Genomic DNA, 22,966 nt, shown 5'->3' with positions numbered 1-22,966 from the left:
CTCTCCCTCGCGCTCTCTTGCCCTCTCGCTCGCGCACACGCGCGTACACACACAAGCTCTCGCTCTCTCTTTCCCCAGCACACACTCATGTTCACTCTCACACACACATCAGCTTTCACACACACACATACCCACACTCTCTTTCAAACACACACTAACTCTCTCACTAACACACACTTCCTTTCTGCTTGCCTCTGACTCTCTTACTCTCTTACACAGAACACTCTCACAAATGCATGTATTCTCTCACACACTCTTGCTCTAGTTCACACACATACTCGCTCTGTTTCCCCTGACAGTTATCTCTCTGTTTCACACACATAATCTCTCACACATTTTCTGTCTTTATGCACACTGTCTTTCCTCTCTCTCACATGCTGTCCCTCTGACACACTCTCTGACACACTCTATTTCATAAACACTCTGTCCCACAACACACTTGCATGCACACACACTCTCTCTCTCACACACACTCTCTCTCTCTCACACTCACTCACTCTCTCTCTCACACTCACTCTCTCTCTCTCTCTCTCACACTCTCTCTCTCTCACACTCTCTCTCTCTCTCTCACACTCTCTCTCTCTCTCTCACACACTCTCTCTCTCTCTCTCACACTCTCTCTCTCTCTCTCACACTCTCACTCTCTCTCTCTCTCACTCTCTCTCACACATACACACACGCAGACATACACTGTCTGTCACACGCACATTCACTGTCACGTACACACACACACACTCTCTGATACACGTCATACCTCTCTTTCACACACATGCCCTCTCTGTTTCTGACACACATGCTGTTTTTCTCCCTCTCTGATGCACACTTTCAAAACCCCACAAACACTCTGTTACAGATTCATAGATTCTCTCTCACTCATAATCACTCTGTGTCTCACACACAGTTCTCTTGAACAGGGCCCAAGAGGAATATAAAGAAACTAGGAAAGAATTCAAGCAAGAAGTTGGGAGGGCCAGGATGGGCCATGAAATGTCCTTGGTGAGTCGGGTTAAAGAAAGTCCCAAGGCATTTTATACATACATTAAAAGCAAGAGGATAACTGGGGAGAGGATCACTCAAGGATAAAGGACAGAACTTGTGCTTGGAGGCAGAAAATATGGGTGAGATCGTAAATGAGTACTTTGCGTTGGTATTCGTTAAGATGAGCGTGGGGCAAGCTAATATGCAAGGGCATTTTGAGATCAAGACAGAAGTGGTGTTAGGTCTCTTGAAATGCATTAAAGTGCATATGGCTTGAGGGCCCGATGGGATCTACTTCAGGTTATTGGGAGAGACAAGAAAGGAGATTGCTGGGGCCTTGACCAAGATCTTTGTATCCTCTCTAGCCACTGGAGAGGTCGCTGAGGACTGGCGAGTAGCTAATGCTGTTCCTCTGTTCAAGAAGGGAAACGGGGATAATCTAGGAAACTATAGACCGGTGAGTCTCACATCGGTGGTTGGAAAGTTATTAGAGAGGATTCTTGGGAATAGCATTAACGCGCATTTGGAAAAGCATGGCCTAATTAGGAACCGTAAGCATGGCTTTTTGTGGGGCAGGTCATGTCTTACTAAGTTGATTTTTTTGGAGGAGGTGATGAAGGTGATCGATGAGGGTAGAGCAGTGATGTTGTTTATATGGATTTTACTAAGGCTTTCGACATGGTAGGCTCATCGAGAAGATAAAGATGCATGGGATACATAGTGACTACGCCATTTGGATTCAGAATTGGCTTGCCCATAGAAGATGGAGGGTAGTGATGGAGGTCGACAGGGTGCTCCGCAGGGATCTGTATTGGGACCACTGAAGTTTGTGATTTATTTAAGGGATTTGGAATGATAATGTAAGTTTTGGGTTAGTAAGTTTGCAGATGACGCAAAGATCAGGGGAGTTGTGGATAGTGTAGAAGGTTGTCAGAGGATATAGATCAGTTGCAGATATGGGTGGAGAAATGGCATTTGGAGTTTAATCTGGGTAAGTGTGAGGTGTTGCACTTCGGGAGATCAAATGTTAAGGGTAAGTGTATAGCTAATGGCAGGATCCTTAGCAGCATTAACATATAGAGGGATCTTGGGGTCCTGGTCCATAGCTCCCTGAAAGTGCCCACACAAGTAAATAGGGTGGTACACAAGGCATATAGCGCGCTTGCCTGTATTGGTCAGGACATTGAGTACAAGAGTCAGGAAGTCATATTGCAGCTTTATAAAAGTTTGGTTAGGCTGTGCTTTAGACTATTGCAATTAATTCTGGTTGCCTCACTACGGGAAGGATGTGGAGGCTTTGGAGAAGCTGCAGAAGAGGTTTACCAGGATGCTGCCTAGATTAGAGGGTATGAGCTATAAAGGGAGAATGGACAAATCAGCATTGTTTTCTCTGGAGTGGCAGAGGCTGAGGGGAGACCTGAAAGAAGTTTATAAAATAATGAGAGGCATAGATAAGGTTGAAGGTTAGAATCTTTTTCCCAGAGTTGAAATGTCTAATACCAGAAGGCATGCATTTAAGATGAGAGGGGCAAAGTTCAAAGGAGATGTGAGGGGCAAGTTTTTTTACATAGAGAATGGTAGGTGCCTGAAATGTGCTGCCAGGGGTGGAGGCAGACCCAATTAGGGGTGTTTGAGGGGCTTTTATTTAAGTAAAAGAATAAGCAAGGATGGAGATAAACAGACCATGAGCATGCAGAAGGGATTAGTTTAACTTGCTGTCATGTTCAGCACAACATCAAGAGCCAAAGAGCCAAAGAGCCTGTTCCCCTGCTGTACTGTTCTAGGTTCTATGTGAAGATCCAGCCATTAAAGCAATTTGCGAGTAATTTGCCTCACTGATGAAATGGTCATAACTGGGGATTTGGCGCACACACATTTAGTGAAAGTGAAATTGAAAGTTACCATTATCGCACAGGACCAATGACTGCTGTCACATTAGAGAGATTGACTGGTGGAAGTGTGTACCCTGTCAGGTGAAGGGCAAGACGGGATCTTCATGGTCACCTCAGCCAGTCGATTACTTGTGAAGTACACTTCTGGGAACCTGATTGTGAAATCCTGCAGATATATCCAGAGGCCTGGAAGAACTCTGTTGTTAAGATTTACCTAGAGTCATACAGAGAAAATATTGTAGTAGTTGGAAGTTAGTCAGCTCAGTTCTAGGACAATTTTGTAGGAGTTCCTTAGGATTGTGTCCTAGACCCGTCCATCGTCAGCTGCTTCATCAATGACATTCCCTCTATCATAACATCAGAAATGGGGATGTGCTTTGATGATCCTCCATGCTCAACACCATTTGCAACTCCTCTCATACTGAAACAGTCCATACCCAAATCCTAACTTGGAAATATATTCCTGTTTCTTCAGTGTCACTGGGTTAAATTCCTGGAACTCTCTCTCTTATAGCCCTGTGAGTCTACCTACAACACATGGACTGCTATGGTTCAGGAAAACCACTCACTACCACCTTCTCAAGGATGGGCAATAGATGCTGGTCCATCCAGTGACACCCATATTCGTGATTGAATAGTAAAAATGAGCAGTTTAGAATTATGATGCCTTTAATGGCCATTTGCATTATGTACCCATCTTACAGTCATAGAATCATAGAGCTGTGTGGCACGGAAACAGACCCTTTGGTCCAGGCCGACCAGATATCCTAAATTAATCCCATTTGCCAGCATTTGGCCCATATCCCTCTAAACCCTTCCTATTCATATACCCATCCAAATGCCTTTTAAAAGTTGTAACTGTACCAGCCTCCACCACTTTATCTGGCAGCTCATTCCGTACATGCACCATCCTCTGTGTGAACAAGTTTCTCCTTAAGTCCCTTCTAAATCTTTCCATTCTCTCACCTTAAACCTATGCCGTTTAGTTCTGAGGAAGGGTCACCAGTCCTGAAACATTAACTCTGATTTTTTCTTCACAGATGCTGCCAGACTTGCTGAGCTTTTCCAGCAACTTCTGTTTTAAACTTATGCCCTCTGGTTTTGGACTCCACTATCCCGGGGAAAAGACCTTGGCTATTCACCCTATCTATACACTCATGATAATGCCATTGGAAAAAAGGTATTCCAGAAAGGTTCAGATGTTAGCAATCATGCTTAGAAAGCCTGAGCTTCCTCAGACCCTGCTGTTCTATTATGCCAAGGAAACATGTCTGGATACCCTGTGTTGGGGCTATCACCTTCGTCAAGCTTTAGTTCTGTATCTGTGAACTCTGTATTTTGGAGTGCCATTTTGCTGTGGTTGCTGCTGCTGGTCCTGTTGCCCTTCTAAAACCTCAGCAAAGGTCTCTGCTTTATCTGAAGAAGGGTCTAGGCCCGAAACGTCAGTGTTCCTGCTCCTCTGATGCTGCTTGGCCTGCTGTGTTCATCCAGCTCTATACCTTGTTATCTCAGCTATGCAGTTTCACCTTCTAAATGCATCAGGCCTAGTGGTTTAATTGATCAATAATTCTCTTGTAATAGTTTATGTATTATTGATAGTGAATATTATTAATACTTTATAAACTTTGAGGCTCCTAAGACTCTCAATCACCTTCACCCCATCATCTTGAGGGTTAAATTTCCACCTAATAATGTATCAGAATAAATATTTCTCACTGCCTTCTTTGCTATTTCCTTCCGCTGCTCATTCTCTGCTTCTGTTTGTTGCTTTTTCTTTTCCTCCTCTTTCTTCTTGCTGGAGGATTCTTTAAGCACATCTTTCTTCTTTGCCTTCCAGGCCTCAAATGAAGCCTTTGCTTCTTTTTTGCTTTCCATCTTCTCCTTTAAAAGAAACAATGTGACTCTCAGTTAAAACTTAGAAACATCTTCAAAAATGTAAAAAAAAAATTAAAATGAGATAATTGGACTACGGACTTCAGTCAGGCGTTTGACAAGGGTCCGCATGGTAGACTGGTTGACAAGGTTAGATCACATGCAACACAGGGAGAACTAGCTATTTGGATACAAAATTGGCTTAAAGGTAGGTGACAGAGCATGGTGGTGGAGGGTTGCTTTTTGAACTAGAGGCTTGTGACCAGGATTGGTGCTGAGTCCACTGCTTTTTGTCATTTATATAAATGATTTGGATATCAATATAGGAGGTATGGTTAGAATGCTTGCAGGCGACACCAAATATTGGTGGTGTAGTGGACAGCGAAGAATGTTACCTCAGAATACAACGAGACCTTGATCAGATGGGCAAATGGGCCAAGCAGAGGGAGTTTAATTTCGATAAGTGTGAGGTACGGCATTTTAGTAGGGCAAAATGTATAATAGTAATGTCCTGGGGAGTGTTGCTGAACAAAGAGACCTTGGGATGTACGTTCATTGTTCCTCGAAAGCGAGTTGCAGGTAGGCTGGGTAGTGAAGATGGCATTTGGAACACTTGCCTTTATTGGTCAGTGCATTGAGTGTAGGAGTTGGAAGGTCATCTTGCAGACATTAGTTGGGTTACTTTTGGAATACTGCTTTCAATTCTGGTTTCCCTGCTATAAGGAAAGATGTTGTGAAACTTGAAAGGCTTCAGAAAAGATTTTCAAAGATGTTGCCAGGGTTTTAGCGATTAGGGAGAGGCAGAATAGGCTGGGGCTACTTTCCCTGGAGCATCAGAGGCTGAGGGGCAACATTATAAAAGTTTATAAAATCATGAGGGGCAAGGATGGGGTGAATAGCCAAGGTCTTTTCCCCAGGGTAGTGGAGTCCAAAATGAGAGAGCACAGATTTAAGGTGAGAGGGGAAAGATTTAAGAGACCTGAGGGTCAACTTTTTCATGCAGTGGTGGTGAATGTATGGAACGAGTTGCCAGAGGAAGTGGTGGAGACTGGTACGATTACAACATTTAAAAAGCACTGAAGTGTCTGTTTCTGTCATACATCTCCATGACTCTGACTCATTGAACATCATGAGCAGTTAAGATTCTCTAGTTTCTATTGATTTGCCTTCCAAATATTCCCCATTTGTTTCCCCATTCTGTGTGGGCATGAAACCTGAGTTAGTTGAAGAATACTGGGATATTAGGGTAGGAGATCAGTCAAGAAGCTGAGTCAAACGTTTAGAGTCACAGAGCTGTGTAGCATCAAAACAGACCCTTTGGTCCAACTCGTCCATGCCAACCAGATATCCTAAATTAATCTAGTCTCATTCACCAGCATTTGGCCTATGTCCCTCTAAATCCTTCCTATTCATATACCCATCGAGATGCCTTTTAAATGTTGTAATTGTACCATCCTCCACCACTTCCTCGGTAGCTTATTCCATCCACGCACTGCACTCTCTGTGTAACAGTTGCCCCTTAGATCCCTTTTAAATCTTTCCTCTCTCACCTTATACCTACACCCTGAAGTCTTGAACTCCCCTACCCGAGGTAAAAGACCTTGGCTATTCAACCTATCCAATGTCCCTCATGATTTTATAAATCTCTATAAGGGCACTCCTCGGCCTCCGACGCTCCAGGGAAAATAGCCTCAGCCTATTCAGCCTCTCCCTGTAGCTCAAACCCTCCAACTCTGGCAACATCCTTGTAAATCTTTTCTGAACCCTTTCAAGTTTCACAACTTCCTACCTATAGCAGGGAAACCAGAATTGCATGCAGTATTCCCAAAGTGGCCTAACCACAGCTGCAATATGACCTCTGAATTCCTGTACTCAATATACTGATCAGTAAAGGTGAGCATACCAAATGCCTTCTTCATGAGGCAAGTGTTCTGAAGAAGGGTCCTGACCTGAAACGTCGACTTTCCTACTCCTCTGATGCTGCCTGACCTGCTGTGTTCCTCCAGCTCTGACTCTGACTCCAGCATCTGCAGTTCTTGCTATCTCTGACTGCCTTCTTCACTATCCTGTCTATCTGCAATTCCACTTTCAAGGACCTATGAACCTGCACTCCAAGGTCTCTTTGCTCAGCAACACTCCCCAGCACCTTACCATTAAGTGCATAAGTCCTGCCCTGATTTGCCTTTCCAAAAGGCAGCACCTCGCATTTATCTAAATTAAACTCCATGTGTCACTTCTTGGCCCATTTGCCCATCTGATCAAGGTCCCGCTGTACTCTGGGGTAACCTTCTTCGCTGTCCACTACATCTTCAATTTTGGTGTCATCTGCAAACTTACTATCAATACCTCCCTATGTTGACATTCAAGCCATTTATGTAATGACAGAAAGCAGTAGACCTCGCACCGATCCTTGGGGCACACTGCTGGTCACAGACCTCCAGTCTGAAAAGTAACTGTCCACCACTGCCCTCTGTCTCCTACCTTTGAGCCAGTTTGTATCCACATGGCTAGTTCTTCCTATATTTCATGTGATCTAACCTTGCTAACCAATCTACCATGTAGAACCTTGTCGAATGCCTTACTGAAGTCCATATAGATCACGGATATTTCAGAATACACAAAATAACTACATTGCTACTGCAAAGAAAAATTACAAGGAGAGGACTATCATCCATGGTTAAGTAAATAATTTAAGAAAAGTATGAAAATTACGGACAAAACATAAAACTGCAAAGATGAGTGGCAGATCAGATGACTGGTCAAAATAAAATGAATGGCAAAGATTCACTAAAAGGATAATCAGGACAAATAAATTTGTACATGAGAGGAAGCAAGCTAGAAATGAAAAATAACAGATAAACATCTATGGAAATTTTTACTAAAAAAATTAAGAGTTAGTGCTGGTATTCTAGAGGGTGAGATTGTGATGGTAATGGTAGATAATAAATGCAGGTGGAATTAATAAATAGTTTGATTCTGTCTTCATTACAGAGGATCCAAAAATATTCTAATAATACCTGAAAATCGGGAGGCTAAGGGAAGAGACTGAATAGAGAAATTATAATCACTAGGGAAACAGTACTGAGCAAAATGATTAGGCTCTGGACCCTGGTGACCTTCTTCATTGCATCTTAAAGACGTGGCTAATGGATTAGCATGGAAACATGGAACTAGCCATGGAAACAGCATGGAAACTGACCTTTCAGTCCAACTTGTCTGCACCGACCAGATATGTCTGACAAATCTTTGAGAGCTTTGCGAAGAGGTAACCAAGAGGATAGATGAGGGTAGGGCAGTGGATGTTGTCTATATGGACTTCAGTAAGGCCTTTGACAAGGTCCCGCGTGGCAGGCTAGTCATGAAGGTTAGGTCATGTGGGATCCAGGGAGATCTAGCTAATTGGATTCAAAACTGGTTCGATGGTAGGAAGCAGTTTCTCGAACTGGGGGCCTGTGACTAGTGGTGTGCCACAGGGGTGGGTGCTGGGACTCTTGTTATTTTGTTATTTACATAAATGTACAAGACATGATTAGTATGTTTGCAGATGATACAAAATTAGGAGATGCAGTTGGTAGCGAAGAAGGCTATCAAAAATTACAGAGGGATCTTGATCTGATGGGGAAGTGGGCTGAGGATTGGCAAATGCAATTCAATGCAGATAAGTCTGAGGTGTTGCACTTTGGAAAGTCAAACCAAGGTAAGACTTATACAGTAAATGGTAGGGTCTTGAGGAGTGTTGTGGAACAGAGGGACTTAGGAGTGCAAGTACATAGTTCATTAAAAGCGGCATTACAGGTAGATAGGGTGGTGAGGAAGGCATGTGGCATGCTGGCCTTCATCGGTCGAAGCATTGAGTATAGGAGTTGGGATGTTATGTTACAGTTGTATAAGTCATTGGTGAGACCGCTCTTGGAATATTGTGTACAATTTTGGTCACTCTGTTGCAGAAAAGTCATAGTTAAACTGGAAAGTGTGCAAAGAAGATTTACAAGTATATTGCCAGGACTGGTAGGCCTGAATTATAGGGAGAGGTTGGCCAGGATAGGACTTTATTCCTTGGAATGTTGGAGATTGACGATTGACCTTATTGAGGTGCATAAAATCATGAGGGGCATCGGTAGGATGAATGCATGTAGTCTTTTTCCCAGGAATAGGGAATTGAAAACTAGAGGGCATAGGTTTAAGGTGAGAGGGGATAGATTTAAGAAGGACCTGAGAGGCAACTTCTTCACACAGAGAGTGGTGCGTATGTGGAATAAACTGCCAGAGAAAGTGCTTGAGGCAGGTACAATAGCAACGTTTAAAAAACATTTGGACAGGTATTGGATGGGCAGTGTTTAGAGGGATATGGACCAAATGCGGGCACCATGGTCAGCATGGACTAGTTTGGGCTGAAGGGCCTGTTTCCATGCTGTAGTACTCTATGACTCTATGACCAAAACTGATCTATCCCATTTGCCAGCATTTGACCCATATCCTTCTAAACCCTTCCGGTTCATATACCCATCGAGATACCTTTTAAATGTTGCAATTGTACCTGCCTCCACCACCTCCTCTGGCAGCTTATTCCATGCATGCACCACCCTTTCTATAAGAAGTTGTGGAGGGTGGTGTTCCCATGTATCTGCCACTCTTGTCCTTCTATATGAAGTGGTCATGGATTTGGAAAGTACTGTCTGAGGATCTGTGGTGAATTTCTGGGCATCTTGTGGATCGTACACTCTGAGCTACTGCTACTGACTGTCAGTGGTAAAGGAAATGGATGTTTGTGGATATGGTGCCAGTCAAGCGGGCTGCTTTGCCCTGGATGATGTCAAGCTTCTTGAGTTTTGTTGGAGCTGTACCCATCCAGGCAAGTGGGGAGCATTCCATCACACTCCTGACTTGTGCCTTGTAGATGGTGGCCAAGCTTGAGGAGTCAGGAGGTGCATTACATGCCTAGCCTCTGTTCTGCTCATGTAGCCACTGTGTTTACGTAGTGAGTCCAGTTGAGTTTCTGGTCAAGGGTAACGCCCGGGCAGCTGATAGTGGGGGATTCAGTGATGGTAAAACTGAATGTAAAGGGTTGGTGGTTAGACTGGCTCTTATTGGAGATGATCATTGCCTGGTATTTGTGTAGTGTGAATGTAACTTGCCACTTGTCCAGCCCAAGCCTGGATATTGTCCAGATGTTGTTGCATTTGAATATGGACTGCTTCAGTATAAGATATCTCAAATAGTGCTGAACATTGTGCAATCAATGACGAACATCCCCACTTCTGACCTTATGATGGAGGGAAGGTCATTGATGAAGCAGCTGAAGATGGTTCCCTGGAGCTTGATCCGAGGATACTTTAAAGTTAGTTTGCATTTTGGGAATCAATGGTGCTTTAAAAGTGTGGTGACATGTGTGGTTAATGTAATGACCTTTTAAGAAACTATCAGCGGTTGTGTAAACCAGAAATCTGTGACAAAATGTTGGTTTAAAATTTGGTTCGTAAAACTTGGTAAAAATTTGTCTTTTAGAATTGGCTCCATGTTGTGTTTGGACTCGGGGAAAATTTTAATTCCAGAAATTACCATGTTTGGAATTTCACTTCCTGGCCATAGTGAACTTCCAAATACTGTTTAACATGAGTGAATCTTTAATTCCAAATGATAAGATTTTCTCATTGTAAAGGTACTTTGGTGTGAAAGAATGCAAATTATAGGAAATTTGGAATCTTGGAAATGCAGTTCTTTTTGAATAAAATTCTGGTGGTACATTCTAAAATCTGAGAAAACTGATTGATTGAGGAATTAGGAAAGGCAAACTTAATAAAGGAAAAAGTTGGGCTTTTTCTTAAAGTGTAACATTTATTTTCTTGCAGGAGGAGGAACAATGGACGACGTAATTATGTGCAGGAGTTTGCGCCCCATCCTCTCTTCATAGTAGATCAATACTAATTAACTCATTCTGCTTGACATGGAATGGATGCCTACTTTTTTAGAAATTTTGAGTCCATGTAGGATGTTATTTTACTGCTATTGGGCGAAGTAATCTGTGGATAGAGAACTGGAGGATAAAAGAAAACACAAATTAAGGAAGTACTCAATTGGGATACGAACAAAGAAAATAACCAAGAGAATTTTAAGAAACTAGCAGCAGTTGTTACAGGGAACACACACAGACAGGGAGCCTGTCCAAAACAGCTAAAGGAGCGGGGTAGTGGGAACTGCCGATGCTGGAGAATCTGAGATAACAAGGTGTAGAGCTGGATGAACGCCTGCTGTGTTCACCTAGCTCTACACCTTGTTATCTCAGATTCTCCAACACTGGCAGTTCCCACTATCTCTGAATCAATTTTAACCCCACTGTGAAGCCTCTTCTAAGGATTCTCCAGCATCTGCAGTTCCTACTACCCCTCTTCTAAGGATGCCTACCTTGAAGAAGTTACCCTTCTCCCTCTGGAAAGACCTCAGTGGATCTCTCTCCCACTGCAACCCCCTTGTAATTTCTTCGGCCCTGAAACTGCTCGACCACGTCGAGGTGCAAATTAATCTCCATTTGGCTTGCCGACTGTCCATAACACCTCTGTTTGCCAGCTTCCAGTAGCTGGATTGTACTGTGTGTGGATTGTAATATCACCTTCCCCAGTTTTGTCAAGAGGGAGGATGCCATTAGTGCCCAGGTAGTACATTGGATGGCTCGAACACACGAGTATTTTCCCATCATGACTGGTTGCCGATGACAACAGATAGTAATACAAGGCAGCCATAGCATTCCACTAGAACGAAAAACTGCAGTATCAGAAATGAAAATTAAACAGTTGTTATTAAAGGGATAAGACAAGTCTTAGGACTAATTACTGCAGGAACTTTGTTGAAAATTACAGCGAACTAACCAGGCCCTTACAAAACCTTATCAAAGTGGTGCAGGGCTCGCTCAAAGAAGATTGAATGGGAACCTGAGCAGGAGACGGCCTTTGTCAAGATCAGACAGACACTGGCCTCCCCACCAGCACTGGGACTCCCTGACCTGAAAAAGCTCTTTAATCTCTTTTGCAGTGAAAGTAATGGCAATCAATCTGCAGTAGTGTTACAGAGACACAGAGATAATCTCTGGCCTGTTGGATACTACTCAGTTAAAATGGATCCAGTCATGATAGGACAACACTCGTGTTCGAGCCATCCAATGTACTACCTGGGCGCTAACGGCATGGTCCCTCTTGACATAACTAGGGAAGGTGATATTATACTCCCCACATAGTACAGTCCAGCTCCTGGAAGCTGGCAAACTGAGAGGTGTTATGGACAGTCAGCGAGCCAAATGGAAAGCTGCACTTTTGCCAGGAAACAAGCACGTGAAAGTGGTTAAAAACAATAGAGAAAACCTAGCAAGCTATGCAAATCAGGAAGGAGATACTTGTATGCTCCGCATGGAACAGGAAGAAGAGCAACAGGGTTGAATTAAAGAAGAGCTGTTAGAGGGTCCAGATGTGAACGGTGGCTCAGGGCAGCACAGTGGCTCAGTGGTTAGCACTGCTGCCTCACAGCACCAGGGACCCAGGTTCGATTCCACCCTCTGGTGACTGTCTGTGTGGAGTTTGCACATTCTCCCTGTGTCTGCGTGGATTTCCTCTGGTTGCTCCGGTTTCCTTACACAGTCCAAAGATCTGCAGGCTAGGTGGATTGGCCATGCTAAATTGCCCATAGTGTTCAGGGATGTGTAGATTTGGTGGGTTACAGGAGGATGGTTCTGGGTGGGATGCTCTGAGGTTTGGTGTGGACTTGTTGGGCCAAAGGGCCTGCTTCCATACTGTAGGGATTCTATGAAATGAAATTGTGTTTGTAGACGGGACATGAAAGTATTATGATGGCAAGGCTTGGACAGGATGGACCTGGTTCATTTAAAAGGGGAAATTTTGGCAGGAAAGAGTATAGGAGGATGTCACTCCGCCCAGGTAGCCAAACTAAAAGCACTTACTGCCGCCCTACAGTTAGGTGCAAGACAAAGGGTTAACATCTACACAGACAGTAGATATGCTTTTGGTGTAGTCCATGACTACATGATGGCATGTGCAAGACAAGGTTATGTTACCTTTTAATGGTAGTGTAATTCAGTAAGAGACCCTAGTTAAGGACCTAGTGGCCCTTGCACTTAAGCCAAAAGAAGCAGCGATATTTAAAATTAAAGCACACGGAGATTCAGACATCATAGCAGGGAGTGAACGACCATGTAGATAGTGCAGCAAAAGCAATGTTAGAACAGGATGTGATAATGATAGCAGCTTGAGAGAGCAAGAAGCCAAAGATGATGAATGGACATTTTAAGTTTACAAGCAGCTGTTAGCTCAGAGGAAAAAGGCAGAATGGATTAAAGACAGGGCAGCATTAGGAGCAGATGATATTTGTAGAAAGGAACGTGAAGTGGTAGCCTGGCATATCTTGTCTCATTAGCTAAAGAGTGCTAACAGCATGAGTAATTAAAAAAAACTTGGATCTATTCCAGGATACTGAGGGAGGCAAGGGAGGAGATTTCTGAGGCCTTGACAGAGATCTTTGTATTTTCTTTAGCCACAGGTGAGGTCCCAGAAGGCTGAACAGTAGCCAATATTGTTCCTTTGTTTAAGAAGGGCAAAGGGGATATTCCAGGAAATTATAGGCCAGTGAGCCTTACATTAGTGGTAGGGAAATTATTGGAGATTCTTAGGAACATTTGAAAAAGAATGGGTTCATTAGGGACAGTCAGCATGGTTTTCCGTGGGGAAGGTCTTATGTCACAAAATTGATTGAGATTTTTGAGGAAGTGACAAAGATGATTGAGGTATCACAGTATGGAGCTGGAGGAACACAGCAGGCCAGGCAGCATCAGAGGAGCAGGAAAGTTGACATTTCGGGTCGGAGTCCTGCTCCCCTGATGTTGCCTGGCCTGCTGTGTTCCTCCAGCTCCACACTGTGTCATCTCTGACTCCAGCATCGGCAGTTCTTACTGTCTCAAAGGTGATTGAGGGTTTGGTGGTGGATGTTGTCTACATGGACTTTGCCAAAGCATTTGACAAGGTCCGTCGTGGTAGGTTGGTCCAGAAGATTAAGTTCCAGTGGATCCATGGTGAGTTGATTAGTTGATTACAAAATTGAATTGATCTCAGAATACAGAGAGTACTTGTGGAGGAGTGTTTACTGACTGGAGGTCTGTGACCAGTAATGTTCTTCAAGGATCAGTGCTGGGACCTCTGTTAATTGATTCGGATGAAAAGACAGGAAGGCTGATCAGTACGTTTATACATGACATGAAAATTGGAGGAGTTGTGGAAAGTGAGGAAGGTATGAAGGGATACATGATAAAGATCCATTAGAAAGTTGTGGGGAGAATTGGCGAATGGAGTTCAATCCAGACAAGTGTGAGTTGATGCATTTTGGGAAGTCAAATGGAAAAGGAAAGTATACAGTAAATGGCAGCATCCTGAGGAGCTTTGATATCCAGATGGATCTTGGAGTACAAGTTCATTGCTCACTGAAAGTGGGAACACAAGTGAATAAGGTGGTAAAGAAGGCATACTGCATGGTTGCTTTCATTGGTCAGGGCATTGAGTATAATTATTGGCAACTCATGATGCACCTGTATAAAACTTTATTGAGACCGCATTTGGAGTTGTGTATGCAGTCCTGGTCACCACACTAAAGGAAGAACATGGAGGCTTTGCAGACGGTGCAAAAGAAGTTTACCAGGATGTTACCTGGATTGAAGTTTATTAGCTAAGAGGAGAGGTTGGACAATCTTGGATTGTTTTTGCTACAGCATTGGAGGCTGAGGGGCAACCAGATGGAAACAAGTTTCAGGTCATATGGGGAAAGATCAAAGGAAATGTACGAGGTACGTTTTTACACAGAGGGTGATAGGTACCTAGAACGTGCTGCAAGGAGAGCTGGTCGAAGCAACATTTTAAGAGGCATTTAGAAACACAGATGAACTGGCAGATGAGAACTCCACAGAGGCCGGTATAGTATTTGACACTGATCCGGCTTCCTTGGAGCCAGCTATCAAAATGAACAGAACCCCTGACACTCCTGTTTATATCTGTCAGCCAGGGCTCCCAGAGTGGACCAGGTTAACAGCCCCAATCAGGGAACACATATTCTATGGGGTTCATCTGGCTAACCTTGTTACAATTGGTACATTTCTCCCCCTCTAAGTCTGGGGAGGTAGGCCTGTTCTTTTCTTTTTTTTTAGCCTGTCCTGGGGCATTTTCGCAACGGATCCAGTTCCTCCTACTCAGCCTCGGATATGGGCGATGCGTACTGGACTGTAGCCCGCTTCTTGTGCTTGAAGGGCCTTGGAAGAAATTCATCCTCTTCTTTAGGTGGTAAAGGTGTTGAAGCTGTGACATCAACTGTGTCCATCTCAGACTCCGAGGTTTCTTTGACGCTAGATGGTGCGGGAGAACCTATAGGTTCCTACAGTCTTTTCGGTTCTGAGGGGCTGGGTATGTTTTGCTCCTGCCTCATTTGTGAGTTTGCAGCTTTCATGTGGTCCATGTGCTTATTCAGGGTTGCCTCACCTTGTATGTCACTGGACCCAACCTCACGTTGACCATGCCTCTTACCATGCAGGGCCATTTCGGTGGTTTCAGCCCCAAATTTCATCCCCTGCAGTAAACTGTCTCCCTAGCTTAGAGGCATCTTGTGTGCGGCATTGGCATTCCTGATGCTGTTTCTCCCTCCTTCTCCTCCCCCACCCCCTGACCGGGAAGATCAGATTTAACTTGGTGTGGAGTCCTTTTCCCCGATTAGCAACACTGCTGGAGCTATTCCTGTAGTTGCATGAGGGGTGGTCCGATAATTAAGTAGGAACCGTGACAGGTTCGTACTGACTGAAGCTGTAAGCTGTTTCTTTAATCCTGCCTTTAAAGTTTAGACTGCTTTTTCTGTCAGACAACGGATGGTATGGAGCTGTCCTTGTATGCCGAATGCTATTTGACTTTAGGAAATATTCAAATTCCCTACTGGTAAATGATTGCCCGTTGTCTGTGACCAATGCTTCCAGGAGTCTGTGTATTGCAAAAGATGCTCGCAGCTTTTCTATCATCATCCCCGTGTTTGACAGATGAACTCCAATTGTTTTGAATAGACATCCACAATGACTTGAGCCCATGAAAGGTCTGGCATAGTTGATGTGAGACCGAGTCCAGAGTTTACCTGGCCTTTCCACAAATGTAGGGGAGCTGCTGGCAGTAAGATTTTAGCCAGCTCTCAGAGTGAAAAGAACCTCTGACAGTCCTGTTTTTTTTGTCAGCCAGGTTAATAGCCCCAATCGGGGAATTCATTTTCTATGAGGTCCACTGGCTGACTTTGTTACAATCACCGCAACAGAGAATAGAGAGGTACAGGCCATGTGCAGACGAATGGGATTAGTTTATCATAGTATCATGGTCGGTACGGACATGGTAGACCGAAGGTCCAATTCGTATGCTATACTGTTCTATGATCTATGGTCTAAGTACACTAAAGGTACAAGGGAAGAGTAGGGCTCATGCATGGAGCCAGATAACATAAGTCGGGATCTAAAACTTAAAAGTATATAAATGCCAGGGCTGAATGAATTGTATCGCAGGCTGTTGAGTGAGGCAAGGGAGGAAATAGCAAGGGTACTGGCAAACATGTTCAATTCCTTTTTGGTCACAGGAGAATGTCGGAGGACTGGAGGACAGCCAATGAAGTACCATTATTCAAGAAGATAGCAAGGGATAAACCAGGAAACTACAGGGCAGCTGTAGCCTCAGTTGCTGGAAAAGCTCGGCAGGTCTGGCAGCATCTGTGAAGAAAAGATCCATCTGAGGAAGGGTCACTGGACCCGAAATGTTAACTCTGATCTTTTTGTCACAGATGCTGCTAGACCTGCTGAGCTTTTCCAGCAACTTCTGTTTTTGTTCTTGATTTACAGCATCTGCAGTTCTTTCGGTTTTTAGCTTGTCTAATCTCACCGATGGGGAAACTATTGGAAGCAATTCTGAGGGACAGAATTAATCTGCATTTGGAGAGCCAGGGATTAATCAAGAACAATCAGCATGGTTCTGTTAAGAGGACGTCACGTCTGACCAATTTGATTGAAGTTTTCGAAGAGATAACAGGTGTGTATTTGAGAACAATGCATTCGATGTGGTCTACTTGGATTCAGCAAGTTTTTTGATATCAGTCTTCTGCATTGATAGCAAAGTTAATAGTCCATGAGATCCAAGGAGATTTGGCTAATTGGATTCAGAAGTGGTTGAGTGCCAGGAAGCTGAGGGTAATGGTCATTGTGCTTTTTGTAACTGGAAGCCTGTGTCCTTGGATTTCCCTAGGATTACAACCTTTGTTTTTTATGGTACGTGTAAATTATTTTGACTTCAGTGTAGGAGGTTTGATCAGTAAGTTTGCAGATGATAGAAAAATTGGGGGGGTGGTAAGTAATGAGGAGAATATACACAGACTGGCCAGATAGGCTGATCAGTGGCAAATCGATTTCAAACTGGATAAGGTCAGTAGGACAAACCAGAAAAGGGAAGCATCAAGGATCAGAGGGACTTTGATGTGCATGCCCACTACTTCTTTAAGGTGGAGGGACAGGTAGATAAAGTAGTTAAGAAGGTATGTGGAATACTTGCATTTATTAATCAAGGCACTAAATACAAAAATAGACAAGTTATAATAGAGCTGTCTAAGACATTAGGCTGCAGCTGGACGGCTATGTGCAGTTCTAGCTACCACACTATAGAAAAGATTTGATTGCACTAAAGCGGGTGCAGAAAAGATTCTGACAACGGGTCACTGAACTCAAAACATTAACTATGTTTCTCTCCACAGACACTGTGAGACCTGCTGCGTTTCTCCAGCACATTTTATTTTTCTTTCAGATTTCCTGCATCCACAGTTCTTCATGTTTGTTATTTCATATTTCATTCATTAAGATGTTGCCTGGTTTGGAGCATTTTGACTATGAAGAAGACTAGATCAGCTGCTGTTGTTTTGCTTAGAGCAAAGAAGGCTGAGGGGAGCCCTGGTTTGAGTGTATAAAATTATAAGCAACATAGATAGGTAGACAGAAATCTTTGCTTTTAGTAGAGAAATCAATAACCAAGAATAATTGATTTAAGGTTAAGTGTAATGCATTCATACAGCACAGAAACATACCCTTCAACCCAATTCATCTATGCCGACCAGGTTTCTCAAACTGAACTACTCCCATTTGCCTGCATTTGGCTCATATCCCTCTAAACGTTTCCTGTCCATGTACTTGTAAAGAGCAGGAGGTTTAAAAGGGATTTAAAGAAGATTCTTTTCACCCAGAGGGAGTGGGCATCTGAATCTCACTGCTTGAAAGGGTGCTGGAGGTAGAAACCATCACAACATCTTAAAATTTACGACCTTTGTTTTTTATGGTACGTGTAAATTATTTTGACTTCAGTGTAGAAGGTTTGATCGGTAAGTTTGCAGATGATAGAAAAATTGGTGGGGTTTTTAGATGACTTGAAATGGATAGGTTCTTAATACCCAGCACGGACATGATAAACCAGAGGGGCTCTTTCTATGCTGTAAAACTCTGACTCTATTTGAGTATTTTTGCAGGCATGGTAACATTCATTCTAGTAAACCATTTTCAAGATTCTTTAAACTGATTTGCTGGCTTCATAAGTTTCAATAACATATTTGAGGTTGGAAGATTGAAGACAAATAAGGTAACCTGTTCTCTCCTTTCATTTTCCTGCTGCTCTTTTAGCTTTTGTTTTCTCTGCTGTTCATGAATGACTTGTTTCTTCTTTTCTAGCCATACCTATAAAACATGAGTAGACATATATCATTGTTGGCAAATAATCATGTGTTCTACTTTCCTATAGATTCATGCTTCCTATGTAAAGATCCAGTCTTTATGTAATTCTTATTCCTAATGAAAAGAATATTGAGAAGAATGAAGAGATGTTTTCATGAAATGAATCTCGTTTGCTTGGTCAAGATGGCTGAATGGAAAGCTAATTTGGGGGATAAATGAGACAATGATGGAGAGACCGCTGTGGTTAATTATAAAAATGGATAGTTGGGTAAATTGCAAGCACATTGATGTAAAGCTACAATTTTAACACTTCTTTATAGCTGCTTTGTCATTACATCTAACTGAAGTCTTGGACCAACTTTGCCGTGATAGTAGCAGGAAGAAGCAAAAACGCGGTGGGAATAAAGCAATGCAGACGCATGAGAATTTAGTGTTGGAGCAACAGGAAGGAAGAGCAGAGAAAGGCTTTAAGTAATGCAGGAACTTGAGAGCTTACTGCAAGAATAGCAGGCAGGAGTGAAAACAGTGATGCATCAAGCAATAAAAGACACAGAGGGGGTTCATTATGACTGTGGCAGGGTGTGAGTAAACAGTGGGCATGAAGCAGTGCAGCAGACTGCGAGCGTTCACTATGAGAACACAGTGGAGAATAAAGATGTCCAAGAGACAGATAGGGTTCACTGAGGGAGTGGTGGGAAGGAGTGATATTATGATGGGGCAGAAAGCAACACAGATGACAGCACGAGTACAATGCATGGGGGTGCAGGAAGTATCTACATGCATTTAGAAGAGCAAGGATGGGGATGATTAGGGATAGGCAGCATGGCTTTGTGTGTGGAAATCATGTCTCACAAACATAAGTTTTTTTTAAAAGGTGACTAAGAAGATAGATGAAGGTAGAGCAGTAGATGTTCTTTACATGGACTTTAGCAAGGCCTTCAACATGGTTCAGCATAGTAGACTGGTTACTAAGGTTAGATCACATGGGATCCAGGGAGAGCTAACCAATAAAATTGGCTTGATGATAAGAGGCAGAAGATGTTGGTAGAGGGTTGTTCAGACTGGAGGCCTGTGACCAGCAGTGTGACGCAAGGATCAGTGCTGGATCCTTTATTGTTCGTTATTTACATAAACGATTTGGATGAGAATATAGGAAGCATCAATTACCTTAGTCAAATCTGCCTTCCCCAATGCAAAACCTTTTTTTTAATACAGGCAATCTTTTTCAGTTTCCACAATAAGTTAAAACTTATTGTGTTGTGATCACTATCACTAAAATGCTTCCCTATTGTCACCTTGAACATCTGTCCCGCACAATTAGGTTCAGCATTGCACAGTCTCTCATCAGCCCATTAACATTAAAAGTTCTGAATACATTTCAAGAAATTCCAATTAACATTGGGGAAGTTGAAATCCCCAAAATATAATTTCGCTATTACTGTTTTTACACACTTCAGTGAATTGTCGACATGTCTACTCTTCAATTGCCCACTGACTGTTTGGGGACCTAAAATACACTCCTGTCACTGAGACCTGTCTCCTTTTTACTCCTAAACTCTACCCACAAAGCCTCATTTGACATCCTTCCAAAATATTGACCTTCCTTACTGCTGCAACTGATTCTGGCCAATTATTGCCCCATCAGTCTACTCTCGATCAACAGTAAAGTGATGAAATGTATCATCAAGTGCTATCGAGCAGTACCTGTTCAGCAATAGCCTGCTCAGTGATGCCCACTTTGGGCTCCGTTAGGGCCACTCAGCTCCTGACCGCATTACAGACTTGGTGCAAACATGAACAAAAGAGCTGAATTCCAGAGGTGAGGGGAGAATGACAGCCCTTGACATCAAGGCTGCATATTACTAAGTGTGGCGTCAAGGAGCCCCAGAAAAACGAATCAATCGGTGTCAGGGGGCAAACTTTCCGGTGGCTGCAGTCACAGCTGACACATAGGAAGATGGTCGTTGTTGGAGTTCAGTTATCTCTGCTCCAGGACATCTTTGCAGGAGTTCCTCAAGACAGTGTCATAGTCCCAACCATCTTCAGCTGCTTCATCAATGACCTTCCCTCCGTCAAAAGGTCAGAAGTTGGGATGTTCGTCGCTGATTGCACAATGTTCAGCACGATTCGCGACTCCTCGGATACAGAAACAGTCCATGTCCAAATGCAACATTATCTGGACAATATCCAGGCTTGGGCTGACAAGTCACAAGTAACATTTGAGCCACACATGCCAGGCTATGACCATCACCAATAAGAGACAATCGAACCACCGCCCTTGACATTCAGTGGTGTTACCATCAATGAATTCCCCACTATCAACATCTTGGGGGTTATCATTGACCAGAAACTCAACTGGACTCGGTGGGCTCAGTGGTTAGCACTGCTGCCTCACAATGCCAGGGATCCGAGTTTGATTCCACCCTTGGGCAACTGTCTGTGTGGAGTTTGCACTTTCTCCCCGTGTCTACGTGGGCTTCCGCCGGGTGCTCCGGTTTCCTCCCGCAGTCTAAAGATGTGCAGGTTAGGTGGATTGGCCATGCTAAGTTGCCCACAATGTCCACACAGCTTCGGTGTGTTAGGCATGGGAAATGCAGGGTTACAGGAATAGGATAAGGGGATGGGTCTGGATGGGATGCTGTTTGGAGGGTCAGTGTGGACTATTTGGGCCAAATGGCCTGTTTCCACACTGTAGGGATTCTGTGAACAGAAACATAGTGGCTACAAGAGCAGGTCAGAGACTAGTAACTCACCTCCTGACTCCCCAAAACCTGTCGACCATCTACAAGGCACAAGTCAAGAGAGTGATGGAATACTCCCCACTTGCCTGGATTAGTGTAGCCCCAACAACATTCAAGAAACTTGACAACATGGATAGGTACGTGGATGGGAAGAGTTTAGAGGGATATGAACGAAATGCAGGCAGTTGGAACTAGCTGAGTGGGCAGCATGGACCAGTTTGGGCCAAAGGGCCTGTTTCCATGCTGTATTACTCTATGACCATCCAGGACAAAGTAGTGCGCTTGATTGGTACTACATCCACAAACATGCACTCCCTCCACGGCCAACACTCCTGTAGTATCTACAAGATGCACTGCAGAAATTCACCAAAGATGTTCAGGCATCACCTTCCAAACCGACAACCACTTCCATCTGGAAGGACAAGGGCAGCATATATATAAGAACACCATCACATTCAACTTCCCCTCAAAACCACTTACAATCCTGACTTGGAAATATATTGCCGTTCCTTCACTACATCAAGATCCTTGAATTCCCACCTTAATGGCATTGTAGGTCAACCCACAGCAGGTGGACTGCAGCTGTGCAAGAAGAATGCTCACCACCACCTTCTCAAGAGGAACTAGAGACAGGTAATAAATGCTGGCCAGCCAGCAACATCCACATCCCACAAATGAATAAAAATAAACTTGCTGGAAGAGCATAATTGGAGCTATTAATGTAAGTTAGTCATCGAGAAATGCAATGAGAATTCAGACGAAATGTCTTACCCATAAGTGAGAATATGGAACTCATTTAAGGGAAGGTTATACAACTAAAGAGAGTCACAATGACACAATTGGATGAAAAGAGATGCAATGTAGCTTGACTGGAACATAACTACTAGTGTGCACTTTTGGACCAAATGGCTAATTTTGTGCTGTTGATTCTATGTAATGTCTGACTTTAGAAGCACAGTGTCTCTCCATCTGATAGTATGAAACAATTCAAAGGTATACAACACAGAATATTTCACCGGTATATATTTCTACTTCCCTGATATGTCAGGTATTATTGATCACCTGATATATGGATGCTCTGACTGTGTCTGCAGTTTCGAATTTAAATGTTGCATTTCCTGAAGACTTTGTGTCCAACATTTTTAATGTTCCCAAGTATCGAGATTCTGTTGTTCTGGATCTTGCGTTTTTTCCAACAGAAGTTCTACCTAAGGTCTGTTTTAGAGAACTCTCAGGCCTGTGGAAAAAGCAGATATTAGCTTACTGAGATATGAAATTACATATCACATGGATCACATGTAAAGATTTAAGTAAGTTATATCACTCAAGATATGAAGAAACAACCTGAAATAAATGCATTTAATTTTTGCTTGTTGAATCTAGATTGGATACTTTATGGGTCATTTTCTGACTGATTTGATACGTGGCTAAAGTACTAACAAAAGGAAGTATCACCCACTGAGCATGCATGTCAGAGGTTCAAGCCCACACTACATGATTTCCAAGTAAGGAGTGGAAAATTATGTGCAACACAGTCGAATTTCTGTAATGCGCTAGGGTGGATGAGATTTTCCACTGACATTGCAAAGTTGCTTAAGAGGTTTTGCTTTTGATTTTCTTTTGGTTACAATGATGCTGTTTAATCCCATAAGTGGTCTGAGCATCTTGTGCTTAAGTATGCTGCTACTACCCATCCTCTCACTGTATGACAGTGC

General features: G+C 43.3%; 1 protein-coding gene across 1 annotated transcript in view; it reads right to left on the bottom strand.

Moving 5' to 3' along the window:
* LOC109911274 (microtubule-associated protein 9-like) overlaps window positions 1–22,966 on the bottom strand; it is a 179,344-nt gene that overhangs the window by 53,650 nt on the left and 102,728 nt on the right. The window contains exons 3-4 of the mRNA XM_048600419.1: window positions 22,314–22,488; window positions 18,424–18,513 (exon numbers count right to left, since the gene is read on the bottom strand). Coding sequence (XP_048456376.1) covers window positions 18,424–18,513; window positions 22,314–22,488 — 265 coding nt within the window. The remainder of the gene's footprint in view (window positions 1–18,423; window positions 18,514–22,313; window positions 22,489–22,966) is intronic.

The sequence above is a fragment of the Rhincodon typus genome, chromosome 1 (assembly GCF_021869965.1).
Source record: "Rhincodon typus isolate 14 chromosome 1, sRhiTyp1.1, whole genome shotgun sequence".
Lineage (NCBI taxonomy): Eukaryota > Metazoa > Chordata > Chondrichthyes > Orectolobiformes > Rhincodontidae > Rhincodon > Rhincodon typus.
The sequence above is the reverse complement of the archived record's forward strand: the minus strand, read 5'-3'. Positions and strand labels throughout refer to the sequence as shown.